Below are 17937 nucleotides of genomic sequence, written 5' to 3' on the forward strand. Positions count from 1 at the left end.
GATTTGTTACTATTTAATATTCAGTCGTCCCTTCTCAATTTTCATTTCGGTTGGTTTTAAAATCGGTTCTGTCAGTACGGTTCTAATTTATTTTAACCGATACATAATCAGTCGGTTAAAGATTATGGGCTGGTTTAATTTTCTGTACGAAGAAATCAAACGGTTCAAACCGGAAACTGGAGAGTTACATTATTTTTATGAAATAAGAAAACTTCGAAAATAAAGAAGAAAGAAAAAAAAAACCAAATCTGGTTTTTGTTATTCGATCTAATAGGCCCACGATTAGACACTAGGCTTGCTACCATCATCTCCGGCTGGCGAATGGTGCTGCACCAACACTTTAGTACCTTCATCCTTCGAACGCAACTCCCCACGAGCAGCAATCATAGCAATGACTTCTCTGAGTGCATTGCTGTTAAGGGGCTTTGAATCCTTGTTTGCCGGGGGCAAAGGTACCACATCATCATCTATGATTAAGCTCTCCGTCTTATCCATGGAGAAGGTCCGAGATCTAAATCGATTACAATTGGAGACGGCAGATCTCGTTCTGTAACTAAAGAAAAGGGAATAAAACACACGAACTTAATAAATAACAGATTCTTACTAGGCTTTTAGGTTTTCCATATGTCTTTTTAGTTAATGGGCTTTCACTAATTACGACACAAATATCTATCTAATGTTGTCAGACGTCTTTTTCGACGACGACATATGTTGTCAGACGTCTTTTTCGTTTATGGTTAACTGTATGACTCTTCTCTATCTGTTTCTGACATCTTCTTTACACATTTTACAGTTCAGAATTGAAATCATAACAATCAGAATTGACATCTATTTGTAGTTAACTTATCTGGGATGATCTGTGCTACGCTGTGCAGGATTATCATTTACTTACCAGCTCATATATCTACTGGATTTTATTCCCTCGGGCTTCAAGCTCTTGGGGTTCGAGTTTGTCGAGCTACAGGGCAAGAACTGGTATCCACTTCATGAAATTTATCCTCTGTATGATTGGTGTTAGTGGACGCCCTTTAAATCGCACGTCGTATTCAGGTGATATAATTGTGTTAGTTTCAGCTCTGTTTCCGCGTTTTGATCGGTTGTGTAGTGAATTAATTTTTCAGTGATGTGCTGTTTGGTTTAGGGGATTTGAAGAGAAGGGTGACATGATTAAACCAACACCGATCTTTGTAGTCGTAAGGCATTAGGCATTTTTAGATTGTGTTGGCATTTTTTTTAGTTGAGTTTGGCTCTGTTTCGTGTTGTGATTTTCTGCATTTCGTTGCAGATTCAAGAGCTTGAGCAGTTTCCATTCTCCCAGGTGAGCAATGGTTTGGATTACATTACATATCACACTTTTATTTGACGGCAGTGGTTATTTTTTTAAAGATATGTTGGTATTTCTAGGATACCTGGGAGCATGTTCGGATCAATGGAAAGGTTGAGGTCATTGATGCCTCAAATTCTGACCAGACCAAGCTTCAGGTCGGAGATAAATAACTTAGTTTAACAACTCAAGAAGAAAGGAAGACTTTTTTTTCCTGATTGTGTTGATTTTGGTTTCTTGAAGTTGCTAAGGAGAAGGCTTCGTTTGCTAATTCTCTAAAGTCAAGGCTGATGTACATCTGTCCTGCGCCTGGTACTCCTTACAACAGTGAGCAATCAAATCAAGAAGGTAAGTTAGACCCACGAGGTACCCACTTTTAATCAACATCTTAATATTAATAATAGTAAGTGTATTGTATTTTTTATATTTATGAATATTATTCTGATTAGTCGAAACGGTGTCTTTACCATGTCACTGAAGCTTGCTATAGAAAGCTAAAGAAAGTAGAGAGGCAGAGCAAGAGAGAATTGTGAGGCTGGAGCAAGAACATGCAGACATTCTCCAGCTAAAAGCTAACGAAGCAAAGAGGAGGCTGATTGGTGGACTATTTGTAAAAACGTGGACAGTATTCAAACTCTAGATGCAAATCTGTTTCATTACTTGATTTGCTAACGCCACTGTCAGTTTATTTCTTACCTCCATCACCTTATCTCTTAAGAGTTGCACATATTTTTTTTTCTCTAAAGAAACAAATGCTTATCATTCATTGTTCCTAATATTGACCATTCTCTTCTATTTTTCTTTGTTGCAGGTATGTGCAGGTTGCAGAGTTTAAACACCCCCTCCGTGTTAAGCTAACACCAAAGAGTGAATACTTGTGCTTCCAAAAGAATTTGATACTACAACCGCTCGGTGTTTGTGCACCAGTATTGGAAGGATTCTAGGTCAGCCTGACGTTTTCTCCGTCGAAATTATGCATCGGTGGCACAAAGTACATAGTAATCCAATGAGTCAGATGCTGTCATTCGAGGGAAGAAGATAACATGACTGGTTCTGATGAGTTTCTTGCTTTTTTGGTATAAAACTTTTGCCTTTTTGTTTCAAGGCAGTTGTTTTTAATGAATCAGTGTTATATCTTGGTTTACGTTGTAGGGATCTGGTGGTGTTACAATCAAAAAGACCACCCAACCTTTGGTATCTTCTGTGATAATATGGTTGTAAAGAGGTTTGGTGACTACCTGATTGAATCAGGGCTCTGAAACTTAAGCTGCTGCTATGTTCATGTCGCCCATATTGTCTTCATATTGGAAAGACAAATATTTTTATTACTTCATGGCAGTATCGTACCGTAGCTTTTTATAGACTTTATGATTAGTTTGGGAGATAAATTTTTCTGTGAGTTGCAATAAAAGATTGATTCACAAGAACATAGACACATGTAATTACATTACAATTAACAAGTATCTATATATACATCAATTCCACCGAAGGAACAAAACAAAATCTTAAATATACCAATTTCCAGACAAAACCATTGACGAACATATCTTATTTTTTTTTCCTCCTGATATTGTTCCACACATTCACGCTGAAAGCACGTCAAAATATGTAAAAATGTTATGCACTATAATAAATTAGATAATTAAATTAAAATGTTTAACAAAATAAAAGTACTGAAAACATTAATTAGACATTTGGTCTACAAAATTTACCTATTTCTAAAGTGCCTATAAATAATAATATAATTTTTTTCATAGATTACATTCCTAAAACAAAATTAAAGAAAAAACAGATGAGTGCAGTTTTGTTCTTTTTACTCAACTAATTTATAATAGTAGAAAGCTAAATTTAGAAATTATTTTGTAAAATTAAATTTTTGATAAAAATTAACTTATAACTAAAAACAAATTTATAAGAGACGATCCGCGCGTAATGCAGACAAGAGATCTAATTACTATAAACATGCGCTAAAGAAATTCAATTGTTTTTTTTTTCAATAAAATGTTAAAATTTATACCATTTTTTTTTGTTTTTTCAAATGTTGCAAGCAATTTATTACAAAGAAAGAGGCAAACATAAAGAAACAAACAAAGAAACAAGAATAACCCAACTAGAAACAAAACTCAAGGAGGACGATAGCAGTAGAAATAGAACTGAAACAGAGACTGACCAGCCTGCGAACGAGCTGGGATGGAGAGGATGCAGTCTCTAAGAAGCCTGTCGAGCTGACGGTGAAGTGTCTGAACGGGGGAGGAGACAGAGGTGAAGATGCGGGCGTTTCAATTGTTTTGATCATGACTACTTGACTCTACGTTGCTACAATGCAACCAGAAAAGAATATAACCTTCCAGAAAAGAATATAATCTTCTTCTTCAATGTTGATCGTCTTTCGGTGCTATGTCTCGTTGCATCACCACACTCTGAATCTCTCGTATAACGAGTGACCGCCGAGATTCAACCGTCCTACGGGTCAGTTTGGAATTGAGCAACAACTACCTCACCGGAAAAGTACCTCAGGTGGGTTCTCTGTTTGAACCAAGGACCGAGCGCATTCACTGGAAACTCTCATCTCTGTGGATTCCCATTGCAGACACGGTGTCAAGAACTCGAGATCCCTAACCTCGTTGCTGCGAAAAAGGAAGGCACTCAAGAACTCCAGAACCAAACCCTAGCGTGACCAGCAAGGAAGAAGGAAAGGAGAAACAGACCACCCGTTCGGTTGATCTCAGGAGATTTGGTTTTCATCGGAGATGTTTCTGTATCCGTATGGATGATCCGGAAAAAAAAAAAAAAACAGAGCTCATCCGTGAACAGAACAGAGACGAAGACGGTGGTCTCAGAATTTGACGGAGAAGCGGAGGACGTGGGAAAAAGAAGATGAAGAGCACGAACGAAACTGCTAAAAGAACTGGTCCCAGGCTGTGAAAAGGTTTGTCTTTAGATTATCGAGACCTTTTAATCAGTAATTAGATCTTCATTTGTGCTCAAACGACAAAACGTTTCTTTATTAGACGAAATTAAAGACCAAGCTTACTAGTTTGGTAATATCTCACAGGTTATATAACTAGTAAGTAATACGAATGTGATTGTGTCATTGTTGAACCTTTCTAATTAATTCTTAAAGTGTATTCGTTGAGCTCGATTCGGCTTACTGTTTCATCATCATCAACTCACCATGGCATCATCAATAAACAAATAACAATTCATATAACCAAAATAGACTTTTTAAAAGCACCAGTTTCTACTCAGTAGCATAGCAAATCAATCTTCAGGTCAATTACTACTACAACAAAAGCTCTGCTCAAGCATTTTCAAATTATTCAGTATCAAGCAAACATATCGAGCTAATACCTTGCAGCTAGCAACCAAATCCATCTCAACAGCAGCTAAATTCAAATCACACAACCCGAAAACTATAATCAAAGCCGGAGCATAGAGTCTCCATACAGCAGCCGATCTAAACAATCACATGAAATCAAACAAGAACCGATCATTCGTTTCAAATCGAAATCGATTTCCCCATGAAGAAATTACAGCAAATAACAAGAGCAAATACCCAGGGATCGGATACTGCCCTTTCAAATCATCGAGATTTCGATAATTCGATTGTAACCGGACCGAATGCCAATTATCAAATCCGGTTTAGTTTACAAGCAATACGTCCGGGTTAAGTTCCAGTGTGCTCACGTACACGATGAGGAACCGAAGACTTCACCTAACTTCCGTCTTTCTTATTCTCTCTCAGAGAATCGTATCGTATCGTATGTGGTGTTTTTTTTTTTTTGAAACTAAAAGGGTTAAACCCGGGTCACTATTGGAACCAGACCTAACCCCCGGGGGAGTCGCAAGCCCGCGGATGGACTCCTTCTCCTGGGCATTCAAATGGGTCCTAAAGCATGGACCCATATCCGCGTTAGGTGAACAGAACAATGTGACTTAGTTTCGCATAGCAGGAGGATCGAACCTGAAACGTGTTGGCGTCCCAGGCCCGTCCACTGCCACTTGACCACAAGGCCCGTTCTCGTATGTGGTGTTTACTTTCTAGTTTCTAGTATCGTCTCGTGTATTCAGATCTTGCCACGTCAAATATAATTATATATGCAAATTTTGATCTAAAGTGTTGAAAGAAAATAAAAATCAAAGTGTATACTTCAGTAGAATAGCACGCATATATATTTTATCGATTTTGTCAACCTGTAAATTATGTTCACATATATTAAGAAAGGGGATAAATTCAGAATTATAAAAGCGAAAAAAAAGTAAAAGTGAGCTTGGCACAAAAAAATGAATTTGGTAAACGAACGTGAGAAAGTGACAGTATTTAGAATCTTGTATGATAAGTTACCGCCGAGAGTATACTAAAAAATATCTATTTGGAAGGCCCATTAACAAGGCCCATATAGAATTTAAGAATAGATTTAAGTAAAACGGCAAAAAAATATCAAAAATCAAAATCACTCACCTTTTTCGTTTAGAGTCCCCGCCAAGGTGACGAGTGACGACGAAGGGAGAAGAAACGGACTGAAAGTTCTGCAGATTCTCTTGATCTTTTTGAATCGCAGGCTCTACCGAAGGTACTTTTATGGTTTTCTTCAGATTGTGAGTAGATCCTGTGATTAGGTTGACTAGTTTTGAATTTTTGAGTGTTAGTGTTGCTCGAGCTTCTCGCAGCGTGTGTATGTGTGTGTAGATCACCGGAATTTAGCTTGCGTTTAGGATTTATTCATATCTATAATCGCTACTGTGGTTTGGCGATTCTGTTGAGGTTTGATTTTGTGAGATTATTGAAATCCTTCGGTGTTTGAGTGTTGGAACGACGACGCGAATCGATTCGGTATGCGTGTGTGTGTTTAGATCTCAGAATTTCGATTTCGTTTATGATTTTATTCCGATCTAGAATGTATACTGTTGATTCTGTTGAGGCTTGATTTTGTGAGAATTTTGAAATCATTCGGTGTTTGAGAGTTTGAACGACGCGAATCGCTTCGGTATGCGTGTGTGTGTGTTTAGATCTCAGAATTTCGATTTCATTTATGCTTTTGTTCCGATCTAGAATGTATACTGTGGTTTGATGACTCTGTTGAAGTTTGATTTTGTGAGCTTTTTGAAATCCTTTGGTGTTAGAGAGAGTTAGAGCTTCTCGAAGATGAATCTTCGGTGGTAGTATGCGTGTGTGGATCTCGGATTCTCTGTAGATTATGTTTATAAGATTAACGTTGAGATTCCTTATACACGCATGAATAAGTGATTGAGTATTGTTGATATGTAAAAAGATTCCTGGTTGTGGATTAGAGAGTTCTCATATCAAAACTGTTATCTTTTCTGACATTAGCAGATGGAGAAACAGGAAACAGGAGGAGAGGAAAGTGCTAAGTCAGTGCAGAAGGAAGCAGGAGCTTTGAATAAGGTATGCATTTGTGTGTGGACTGTTTACTGGCTTGGTTACATGTCAACAACGTGTTGTTTTCCTCTGCTTTTGATTTTGATGATGGTTTGATATCAAAACTGTTATCTTTTTAGGAGATGGAGAAACAGGAAACAGGAGGAGAGGGCACTGCTAAGTCACTTCCCAAGGAAGCAGGAGCTTCGAGTAAGGTATGCATCTGTGTGTGGAATAATTGTTTGGTTGGTTACATGTCAACAACGTGTTGTTCTCCTCTTGTTTTTGATTTTAATGGTGGTTTGATATGTCAATAACTGTTATCTTTTCTGACATTAGGAAATGGAGCCAACAGGAGGAAAGGACACTTCTAAGTCACTGCAGAAGGAAGCAGTTGATTTTATAAGAGAGGCGATGCTGATGGTTGATGAGCTTAAGAAGGCGAACGCAGGGGATGCAACGTTTGAAAAAATTTGTGATGCACTTGGATTCTGTGTAGCACGCTGCTACAGCCTGGCAGAGCTTCAAGCTCACATTACCCAGAAGTTTGACTTGGATGCTGACATGTTAGAGGTCTATACGAGGCCATTGTTTCCGGGACCGGTGACGTCGCTGGAGGTGAAGCGTACGCAAAGTATGCTGAGGTGTCTTCTGCCAAGAGAAAGAAAGCTGAAGAGGCGAAGCAGGAAGCTGAAAAGGCGAAGCAGGAAGCTGAAGACGCGAAGGAAGCTGAAGACGCGAACGAAGCTAGGGTCCGTTCTTGCCGCTTAGCTGAAGCTTGCACGAAGTATGAATAACAACAGGTACCCTTTCACTTTTGGTTAGTATTGAAGAAATCAAACCTGAAATCAAAATACTACTTCATACCATTTTTTTTTTTTTTATAAAATACCCTTAATCTCTGTTCCATTTATTTTTAACAAAGATAGCTGACTATAGCACACTCCCACACCCTCTTTCTGCTTGATAAAGATACCAAACTTATTAGAGTTGATACCAAAATCTCTCCACTTTACCAAAAACCTTAAGAAAACACAATCCAGCTAAGCATATTCCCACATCGTAAACCCATTATTATCTTCACTTATTGAGTAAGAGATTCGAGCTCAACGAATACACTTTAAGAATTAATTAGAAAGGTTCAACAATGACACAATCACATTCGTATTACTTACTAGTTATATAACCTGTGAGATATTACCAAACTAGTAAGCTTGGTCTTTAATTTCGTCTAATAAAGAAACGTTTTGTCGTTTGAGCACAAATGAAGATCTAATTACTGATTAAAAGGTCTCGATAATCTAAAGACAAACCTTTTCACAGCCTGGGACCAGTTCTTTTAGCAGTTTCGTTCGTGCTCTTCATCTTCTTTTTCCCACGTCCTCCGCTTCTCCGTCAAATTCTGAGACCACCGTCTTCGTCTCTGTTCTGTTCACGGATGAGCTCTGTTTTTTTTTTTTTTCCGGATCATCCATACGGATACAGAAACATCTCCGATGAAAACCAAATCTCCTGAGATCAACCGAACGGGTGGTCTGTTTCTCCTTTCCTTCTTCCTTGCTGGTCACGCTAGGGTTTGGTTCTGGAGTTCTTGAGTGCCTTCCTTTTTCGCAGCAACGAGGTTAGGGATCTCGAGTTCTTGACACCGTGTCTGCAATGGGAATCCACAGAGATGAGAGTTTCCAGTGAATGCGCTCGGTCCTTGGTTCAAACAGAGAACCCACCTGAGGTACTTTTCCGGTGAGGTAGTTGTTGCTCAATTCCAAACTGACCCGTAGGACGGTTGAATCTCGGCGGTCACTCGTTATACGAGAGATTCAGAGTGTGGTGATGCAACGAGACATAGCACCGAAAGACGATCAACATTGAAGAAGAAGGTTATATTCTTTTCTGGAAGGTTATATTCTTTTCTGGTTGCATTGTAGCAACGTAGAGTCAAGTAGTCATGATCAAAACAATTGAATTTCTTTAGCGCATGTTTATAGTTTGAAAGTATAAAAAAGTATATATATATATATATATATATATATATATATATATATTTTATGTATATAGTTTTGGGATTTGCCTCTCTTTTTCTTTTTTTTGGTTTCTTATGGTTCTTAAATTGCATAAACTGTTAGTGTATTAATTGAATTTTTTTTTGCTGCTAAAAGTGTATTAACTGAACTTGTTACATGTTTTAAATTTTGTCTGCGTATTGTAACTAGGATCGTTGGATTGCATAGGATATAAAGCCATGGAAAAGGCTAAAATATAATTTTGAATTTTGATTATTTATGTCTTTATTTTTCTGGATCTTTACTTGGTACTTTTAAGGTTTAAGTAAGTACAAAACCAAATTTTGGAAATGTTTCTAAATCCGAAATAAATTTTAACCGTACTGGCAAAACTGATTTTAGAACCAAACTGTAACCAAAACGCAAACTGAGAAAAGGATATATGATTGAATAACCTCTCATTTACCAAACACTGAGAAAAGTTTTCCAATTTGGTCTTTAAATTTAATATAGACCGGAAAATAAACAAAAAAAAAACTGAAATCAAGCAATAACGAACCGGGTAAACTCCCAATTAAACCGAAATTGGTATATAGCTGACTGACCACTAACAAATCTGTGGGATACTCATTTGATTAAATCCGAACCCGAAAAACCGAACCTAACCCGATCCGAAAAAGTAGCACCGAACCCGAACCGAAATTGATTAAATATCCGAACGGGTTCAAAATTTCGGTATTTAAAGAACCGAAACCGAACCCGATCCGAACCGAAATATTTTGGGTATTCGAATGTATCCGAAATAAATTTATATACATAAATATATACATTATTTTATATATAATGTATATTAAAAATATTAAAAATATATAAGATACCTTTGAGTTTTCCAGAATATTCGGAAAATATATGCAATTAGTCAAAAGTAAATGTTTAAAATAGCTAAAGTATACTGAAAACACCAAAATAGTTAAATATCTATTGATTCTTTATCCAAATATTCAAAGAAAACCAATTTATATCTTAAATTAAGGTATTTTGACATATATGTTATGAAAATTTATATGTGATATATTATCTTTCTTATAGATTTTGAAAATTTAAAATATATAATGAATTTTGAAAATTTGAAAATAATTTAAATAGGTTATCCGAACCCGAACCGAACCCGAACCGAAATTTAGAAATATCCTAATGGAGCTGAAATCTTTGACCCCGAAAACCCGAAACCCGAATGGACTGAACCGAAACCCGAATGGGTACCCGAACGCCCAACCCTACTCATTTCATTTCTTTCGCTTACAGTCGAGATCGGAGCCTTCCTCTCATATTATACCATACCGAACATAGAAAAGATTTTCAATTTGGGTTCTAATCCGTTAGACAGGAAAATAAACCAAACAGTAAGCCGAATCGGGTAATTTTTCCAATTAAACCGAGCCTTGGTTTGGTATTCGTCTAATCTCAACTCTGATGTGTAAGTTAAAAGAATTCTATGGCAAGACGACGACGTCGTATAAGAGTACGAGCCTATAATCCTTAACCGACTAGTGTGACCTATTCGTTTCGGTTAAATTAAATTGGAACCGTACTGGCAAAACCGGTTTTACAACCAAAATGAAAATTGAGAAAAGGACGACTGATTAGCCTCTCATTTACCGAACATACAAAAAGATTTATCTATCAATTTGGTTTTTAAATCTATTAGACCGGAAAATAAACCAAAATCGAAACAAGAAATAAACCGAAATTGGTATATTTCTTCACTTTCCGCTTTAACATCATCCGATCTTCCGCCACACCACACAGCGATGCCGTCGACGCAGCCCTTAACCGTCGCAGCCAAGACCCTACGAAACCGGATCTTCTCCTCCAGATCCGGATCCACATCCGCCGGCGCGAGCCGATGGGCGACGCCGGGCCACGAGGAGCGTCCCAAGGGCTTCTTCATGAACCGCACTCCGCCGCCGCCGGGGCAGTCGAGGAAATGGGAGGATTGGGAGCTCCCTTGCTACATCACGAGCTTCCTCACGATCGTCATCCTCGGCGTGGGACTCAACGCGAAGCCTGATCTCTCGATCGAGACTTGGGCCCATCAGAAGGCCCTGGAGCGACTCGAGATGGAGAGGCTCGCGTCGTCCGCTGGAGATTCGTCCGATTGAGAGCCATCGAATGTTTGAGCTACATCGATTGGAACTTTGAATCGGTGTCTTTTTGTTTTTTTGTTTGTTGATAATGAATGGTGTTTGATGATGAAATAAGTGTTCTTTAAAAACTGTTTATGACGCAGTTAACGTTACAAGTTTAAAACTTGGTCACTTTTGGTTTACTAGTTGTTGATCAACATCTGAAATTTGTTTCCCTTTTTTTTAATGTTCTTTCTCTAATGATTCGATTCATAGCCAGTTTACATCCATATTTCTACTTGTCATTTGTTGTTGTCGTCGGAGGCTGTTACTATTAGCTGTTACTAGGTGAAGGAATGGTTCTTTGTTGATTAAACTTGTCATTTGTTGTTGTAGTCAGAGGCTGGTAGTATAGCTTTCACTAGGTGAAGGAATGGCTCTCTGTTGGGTAGACATGAGATAACTTCAAGGAATGGTTCAGTAGTGTACATTTTTGTTATGGTGTATGATTATTATAGCTCTGCGCACCGTTCATAATGAGTTTGGTGTGTTTAAAAGTGGTCATAGCATCAGCCGTTGTCTTGTTAGTTTTGGTTTCGGTTTTGGTATTTGTTAGGCTTGTACTGCTCATTGCATCAGTGTTTGATGTTTGTGTAGTTTGATAATGGTTGGAGTATAGTTCTCGTTGCTTCAGCTTTTGTTAAACTCAGAACACTAGTTTTCTGTATCTTTGGTTATGGTTTTTTACTAGGGTTTTACTGGTCATTGCATCAGTGTTGGATCCTTGAATAGTTTGATAACGGTTGGGGTAGAGTTCTCATGACATCAGCCTTTTGTTAGATTTTCAGAACACGGGATTTCATTACACTAAGATTTTACTGCTCGTTGCTTTAGTGCTTGATGATTGAACAATTTGATAGTGGTTTGGAGTAGAGCTCTCATGTCATATCAGCTTTTGTTAGATTCAGAACACTAGATTTCAGTATCTTCAGTTATGGTATTTAGCCCTGTTCGTTTCGTGATCTGGATACGGCATCCAGATGCAGACGCGGACCGATGTTCGTTTGATGCGAAATAGGAGGTTAAGTTGGACGCAGCATCCAGATGTATTTTCATAACTCATCCAGATTTTTCAGGATTTCTGGATGCAGTTTTCAAACGTTTCCAGAAACAGTAAACTCATCCAAAAGTGTTAAAAGTCAATAATACCCTTAATTTATCCTATGAATTATAAAGTTTTACCTAATTTTTAAACCTAATTTTTTTTCTCCCCGTCAAAGCAAATCTCTCTCTCTCAAATAACTGAATTTTCCCCCAAAACTGAAAAACCAAAAACCGAGTTTTTCCACCAAAACCGAAAACCGAGTTTTCCCGCCAAAATTGGAAAAATGAATTTTCCGGCCAAAACCGGAAAACGAGTTTTCCCGCCAAAATCCGAAAACCGAGTTTTTCGACCAAAACTGGAAAACCGAGTTTTCGGCCAAAACCGGAAAATCAAGTTTTTCCGCCAAAATCGGAAAATCGATTTTTTTTCCACCCAAATCGGAAAATCAAGTTTTTTCGTCAAAATCGGAAAACCGAGTTTTTCGGCCAAAACCCGAAAACCGAGTTTTCCCGCCAAAACCAAAAAATTGTGTTTTCCCGCTAAAACAAAAAAATGAGTTTTCCCGCCATAACCGAAAATCGAGTTTTCCCGCCAAAACCGAAAAACCAAGTTTTCCCGCCAAAACCGAAAAACCAAGTTTTCCCGCCAAAATCCGAAAAATGAATTTTCCCGCCATAACTCAAAAACTAAGTTTTCACTCCAAAACCCGAAAACCGAATTTCCCACCAAAATTAGAAAATCGAGTTTTTCGGCCAAAACCGGAAAATCGAGTTTCTAGGCCAAAATCCGAAAACCGAGTTTTCGGCCAAAACTCGAAAACTGAGTTTTCGGCCAAAACCCGAAAACCGAGTTTTCCGGCCAAAACCCGAAAACCAAATTTTCCCACAAAAATCAGAAAATCGAGTTTTTCAGCCAAAACCGGAAAATCGAGTTTTTCGGCCAAAATCTGAAAATCGAGTTTTCCCGCCAAAACCCGAAAACCGAATTTCCGGCCAAAAACCCGAAAACCGAGTTTTCCCGCCAAAACCAAAAAATTGAGTTTTCCCGCCAAAACTGGAAAACCGAGTTTTCCCGCCAAAACCGAAAAATCGGATTTTCCTGCCAAAATCCGAAAATCGAGTTTTTCCTGCCAAATCCGAGAATCAAATTTTCCGAGACTTAGTTAAATATTTTGTGTAAAAGTCATTTGAGTTTGATGTTATTATTGTTGTAAAACATGAAAATAGACTTTAGTATTTATTATTGTTACTTTATAATGTTATAAATCATGAAAAATTGAATTTGATATTTATTTTTATTTATGTCTATTTTATATGTAGTTAAACAAAACTTTTTACAGGTTAATATATGAAAATTTAATTTTCTTTTTTTTAAAAAAAATTAAAAATTGAATTTAATGTTCATTTTTATTTATCTCGATTTTATTTGTAGTTAAATATTTTTTTTTCTACAAGTTAGTTTCACTTTTAGATATAGTTATATATATGTTTAGACCAAAAGAAAAGATAAGGAGTTTTTGGTCATTTGACATAAAACTCATCCAGATTCAAAAATACAGAATACAAAACAAACAAAACTGCATCTAGATACAGTTTCCAGACGCATGATCTAAAATTTACAGAATCGCGAACGAACGACATCTGATTGCTGCATCCAATTACTGCGTACAGATACCGCGTCTGGAATTCTCATCCAGTTCACGAAACGAACAGGGCCTTACTTAGATTTTGCATCATTGCTGGATGTTTGAACAGTTAGGTAATGAGTAATAGTGCCATATTAGGATGTATAGATATTTAATTGTGAGCATTTTAGCAGAAACAGAATTGAGAATAGCGTGAGAACTGAGCTTTTTGAGCTTTTGAGATAGTTTTTTGCATGCTTGGGGAACTGATAAATTGGGTATCAATTAAGGAGCTTGATCATTTACAAGTAATGTCATTTCAAGTAGTATTACTGGTCGATGAGCCTTCTATTTAATACTGCCATTTCAAGTAGTATTACTCATGTTTCCCAAATCTTGTGATTCCTTAAGAGTGGTTCAATGCTTGTGTCGGTTTTTGGTGAGTTTTGTCTCATCCTCTGTTTTCATAAATGATGGACTAAACAAAACGAAGGAGATTAGGACTGTTGTTGTTTTCTGTTTGCCGTGTCTTTAAATAGTATCACATCGGGAGGGCTATCGTAGTAATTCCTTCTCTCTGTGTATGCCTCTCTCCCGAGAGTATGATGAATGTAAGATCAACACTGACACACGATCTAGGCTTTGGTTTAATCAATGAAACAAGACATGATCACATGTCTTTTTTACTGGAGTCGCAAAGAAGAGTCCAGTGTAGAACCATGTGAAGAACCTTTGTCGTCTTATCCATTTTTCTCTGTGCGTCAGACACGGTTTCTTTTGTAAATTCGAATTCGAAAACACTATTTGATGTCGGTGGAGTCAGTGAGATGTGTTTGAACGAAAGAGAAAAGAGCACTCATTTTAGAAGCTACTTTTTTTTCGGGTTATGTGACCGGCTATTTCCGGTGAACAGTCTAGCCACACACACAACCTTCCATAGTTTCACGACCAACAGTCACTGTCCCTTCCGTACAGGATCCATGTTTTTTCTTCTTTCTTAAATGCACCATAACTTCCCCCACTCACTCGGATCTCCCATAGTGAGAGAGAGAGAAGATAGCTCTTCTTTATTATGGATTACAGATAAAGACAGCTAATCTCAGTGAACACCAATCTCAGAGTAGAGACTTCACTCTTAGTAGATTAAAGAAACAGAGGAAGACAAGTCTTTCTCTCCTTTTGCTGTTCTGTTTCTTGTAGGTAATCTTCTCTTCTTTTGCTTGTTGACTTCTCTTTGTCCTCTGTTTCATGCTCTGTTTCGCTCTCTGTTTACTAATATGTTTTCTTGGATACTCTGGATCTCAATTAATCTGATTACTTTTTAATCATTCCTATTAAATCTGAAATCTGATTATTCTAGTAAAACTACTTAGATATAGTGAATCCAGCCATGTTCTATCACAACAACTACGAACAAGTTGCTGGGACCTCCACTCTAGATTAATGCCAAAACATAGCAAGTCTGATCATGTCCTTTTCTTCCTCCATTATGAGCTGTCGTTTTCAGTTACCTGAACATATCCAGCTGTGTTTTTAATTCAAAAATCATTGTTTTTTGAGGCTTATCACAAGTTTTTCTCTGTAAGATCTTCTTAGATTGTTTTCTCACTTGGAACTTGAAAGTAACTGTTGCTTTTGTCTGCACTGGTAGAGCTAGCTTGATGATGAAGGCAAGAACAATCAACAATGTCCAGTCCAAGCGATCCACCAAGAGTGGAAGGAAAGATCAGAAGCTGCAGAAGACTAATAGCCAGAAAAAATCGTCAGAACAAGAGAAACACAAGGACGTAGTAGAGTCTAACAATCTTTCAACAGTAGCTAGTGACTCAACCACACAATCAGATCCATCCGAGGCTTACGAGACGGTAGATGTCCGTTACTTGGATGATGTAACTGCAAGAAAAGAGAAAGATGATGCTGATGCTGACGATGATGAACAAGAAGTTAAAGGTGTCAGTGCTGCAGATGTCTGGGAAGATGCTTCTAACGGCGCTCTTAGTGCTGGAAGCGAGAACGAGTCCCCTGATGTGACAGAGAACAGTGGTGAGCACTTTGAGGATGGTTCTTTGAAAGAGAAGATCGAGCATCTCGAGACGAGGATCGAGAGACTTGAAGAGGAGCTTAGAGAAGTCGCTGCACTCGAGGTTTCTCTTTACTCCGTTGTCCCTGACCATTCCAGTTCTGCGCACAAGCTCCATACCCCTGCTAGGCGTATCTCTAGAATCTACATCCACGCCTGTAAGCATTTCGCTAGAGGGAAGCGTGCTACCATCGCTAGAAACTCTGTTTCTGGTCTTGTCTTGGTAGCTAGATCTTGTGGGAATGATGTGTCAAGGTAAAAAAAAACAAAGACTATGATTTAGTTATGAAAATTGTCAGGATCTTGATTCTTGGTATCTCTCTAACTCTTTAGGTTGACGTTTTGGTTATCAAACATTATAACTCTAAGGGAGATCATTTCGAAAGCGTTTGGTAAGTCTCGTGTCACAGAGAGCTCTGAAGCTAATGGGAGTGAGAATGGTGGTGACTCAGGGAAGAAAACGAACCTGAGATGGAAGAATGGTTTGCAAGAGCTTCTTGAGGATTGGCAAGAAACTGAAACCTTCACTGCTGCACTTGAGAAAGTCGAGCTCTGGGTCTTCTCTAGAATCGTCGAGTCTGTTTGGTGGCAGGTATTAAAAGATTGAGCTTCTTATAAGTTTGTGTATGTAAACAACATCTCACTTTCTTTTCTTATCTTTAAGGTCTTTACTCCTCATATGCAATCCCCTGAGAACAGCTCATCAGCTTCTAAATCGAACGAGAAGCAAGGAACCTTTTCTATTAGCCTATGGAAAGACGCTTTTGGAGACGCTCTGCAACGGCTTTGTCCTGTGAGAGGTGCGGGACACGAGTGTGGCTGCTTACCTGTTCTGGCTAGAATGGTCATGGAGAAGTGTGTTGGTAGATTCGATGTAGCCATGTTCAATGCTATTCTTCGAGAGTCAGAGCATCAGATACCAACCGATCCAGTCTCTGATCCTATTCTTGACTCCAAAGTTCTGCCTATTCCTGCTGGAGACTTGAGCTTTGGTTCAGGAGCACAGCTCAAAAACGCGGTAAACCAAAAACAAAACAAAACAAAGTTCAGTTTCTTCATAGCCTTTAGAGAGACTAATCCTATTGCATTATATTCTCCATTGCAGATTGGAAACTGGTCTAGATGCCTCACTGAAATGTTCGGTATGAACTCAGATGATGATGATCATGTAGAGAGTGAAGGCAGTGATAGTGGTAGTAAAGCCTTTGTGTTGTTAAATGAACTTAGTGATCTTCTTATGCTCCCTAAAGACATGCTTATGGAAAGTTCCATTAGAGAAGAGATATGTCCATCAATCACTCTCTCACTAATCAAGAGAGTACTATGCAACTTCACTCCTGATGAGTTCTGTCCAGATCATGTACCTGGAGCTGTCCTTGAAGAACTCAATGCTGTTGAGGTAACACAATCAATTCCAGAAAGTAAAAATTGAAAAATCATCTTCATTGTTTGTTTGTTGTATATGGCAGAGCAATGAATCAGAAGAAGAAGAAGCAAGCTTCTTCCCTTATGCAGCTTCTTCTGTTACTTACAAGCCTCCATCGACCATGGATGTAGCGGAGAAAGTTGCAGAGGCTGCAGGAAAGTTGTCGAGGAATGTGTCTATGATACAGAGGAAAGGGTACACGAGCGACGAGGAGCTTGAGGAGCTGGACTCTCCTCTTACATCTATTGTCGATAAAACGTGCGAGTTTAATGATTCTGCGACCTCAAATGCAAGATACAAGCTTCTTCGTCAAGTGTGGGCTTAGTTGAGTGAGTCTCATTTTGGAAACAAGTAAAAAACTGTGAGCAATGTGTTAGTTACTGTGAGTTGTCTCTATGGGGGCTATTTAAAAAGAGTATGTTCCAGTGAGAATGTGGAGAGCTTTTGTTACACATCGTAAGAAGTCGAGTTTTTAAAATTTGCATAAAGCGAAAAACGGTGCCGTTTGATTTATTAGTTGTCTTTTAACTCTATATGAAACTTGAACGCGCCTCTTTTTCGAAGAATTTTGAAAAATGTCGAAAATCAAAGGAAACCATGAACTTACTATCATAGAAATGGGCACGTGGTGCTCACTCTCCAAAAATGAGAGTGGGCAATCATAAATTGCAATTTTAGACTATTAAATTTATTTTTTTCTAAAAAATTATTTTATATACATGATTAATACATCAAACTCTAGTGGTTAGGAATTCTAATTAACAGTTTTGAAGACTTTCAAAATTTTATATTTCTTGCTCTAGGAACAATGTTGCTAGTGAAAGTAGTTTTTGTTAGAACACAGTTTTTTTTAAAGGGTGATTTTTTCGATT

At 38.0% G+C, this 17937-nt stretch overlaps 3 protein-coding genes, 1 long non-coding RNA gene and 1 other non-coding gene across 9 annotated transcripts; 4 read left to right on the plus strand and 1 right to left on the minus strand.

The window, feature by feature from the left end:
- The first annotated feature begins 213 nt into the window (after positions 1-213).
- LOC108849427 (uncharacterized) lies at positions 214-2652 on the plus strand. Of its 4 annotated transcripts, none has more exons than XR_008944147.1 (8): positions 214-1050; positions 1142-1193; positions 1286-1318; positions 1405-1482; positions 1568-1672; positions 1805-2003; positions 2136-2400; positions 2477-2652. It is a non-coding gene; the product is annotated as an uncharacterized LOC108849427 (transcript). The 4 variants fall into 4 exon arrangements; XR_008944146.1 differs by having other exon boundaries at positions 214-743; positions 876-1050; positions 2136-2652; XR_001949188.2 differs by having other exon boundaries at positions 2136-2652.
- A 1860-nt stretch (positions 2653-4512) lies between these two features.
- On the minus strand, positions 4513-5338 carry LOC130510505 (uncharacterized). Its single transcript, XR_008944177.1, has 2 exons — positions 4881-5338; positions 4513-4781 (listed from the first exon to the last, which is right to left on the minus strand). It is a non-coding gene; the product is annotated as an uncharacterized LOC130510505 (long non-coding RNA).
- Positions 5339-5786: 448 nt separating this feature from the next.
- LOC108851039 (uncharacterized) lies at positions 5787-7614 on the plus strand. Its single transcript, XM_018624474.2, has 4 exons — positions 5787-5898; positions 6660-6731; positions 6845-6919; positions 7044-7614. Exons 2-4 carry the CDS (start codon positions 6660-6662, stop codon positions 7473-7475), a joined length of 579 nt encoding a protein of 192 aa, XP_018479976.2. The 5' UTR covers positions 5787-5898; the 3' UTR covers positions 7476-7614.
- Positions 7615-10432: 2818 nt separating this feature from the next.
- On the plus strand, positions 10433-11033 carry LOC108849786 (uncharacterized). The gene has a single exon (XM_018623389.2). The coding sequence runs from the start codon at positions 10516-10518 to the stop codon at positions 10864-10866; it is 351 nt and encodes a 116-aa protein (XP_018478891.1). The 5' UTR covers positions 10433-10515; the 3' UTR covers positions 10867-11033.
- A 3414-nt stretch (positions 11034-14447) lies between these two features.
- Positions 14448-17578, plus strand: LOC108854894 (uncharacterized). Of its 2 annotated transcripts, none has more exons than XM_018628574.2 (6): positions 14448-14755; positions 15211-15894; positions 15973-16231; positions 16304-16657; positions 16745-17038; positions 17109-17578. In XM_018628574.2, exons 2-6 carry the CDS (start codon positions 15221-15223, stop codon positions 17388-17390), a joined length of 1863 nt encoding a protein of 620 aa, XP_018484076.1. In that variant the 5' UTR covers positions 14448-14755; positions 15211-15220; the 3' UTR covers positions 17391-17578. The 2 variants fall into 2 exon arrangements, with proteins under 2 accessions (XP_018484076.1, XP_018484075.1); XM_018628573.2 differs by having other exon boundaries at positions 14449-14759.
- Positions 17579-17937: the final 359 nt, after the last annotated feature.

Source organism: Raphanus sativus, chromosome 4 (genome assembly GCF_000801105.2).
Source record: "Raphanus sativus cultivar WK10039 chromosome 4, ASM80110v3, whole genome shotgun sequence".
NCBI lineage: Eukaryota > Viridiplantae > Streptophyta > Magnoliopsida > Brassicales > Brassicaceae > Raphanus > Raphanus sativus.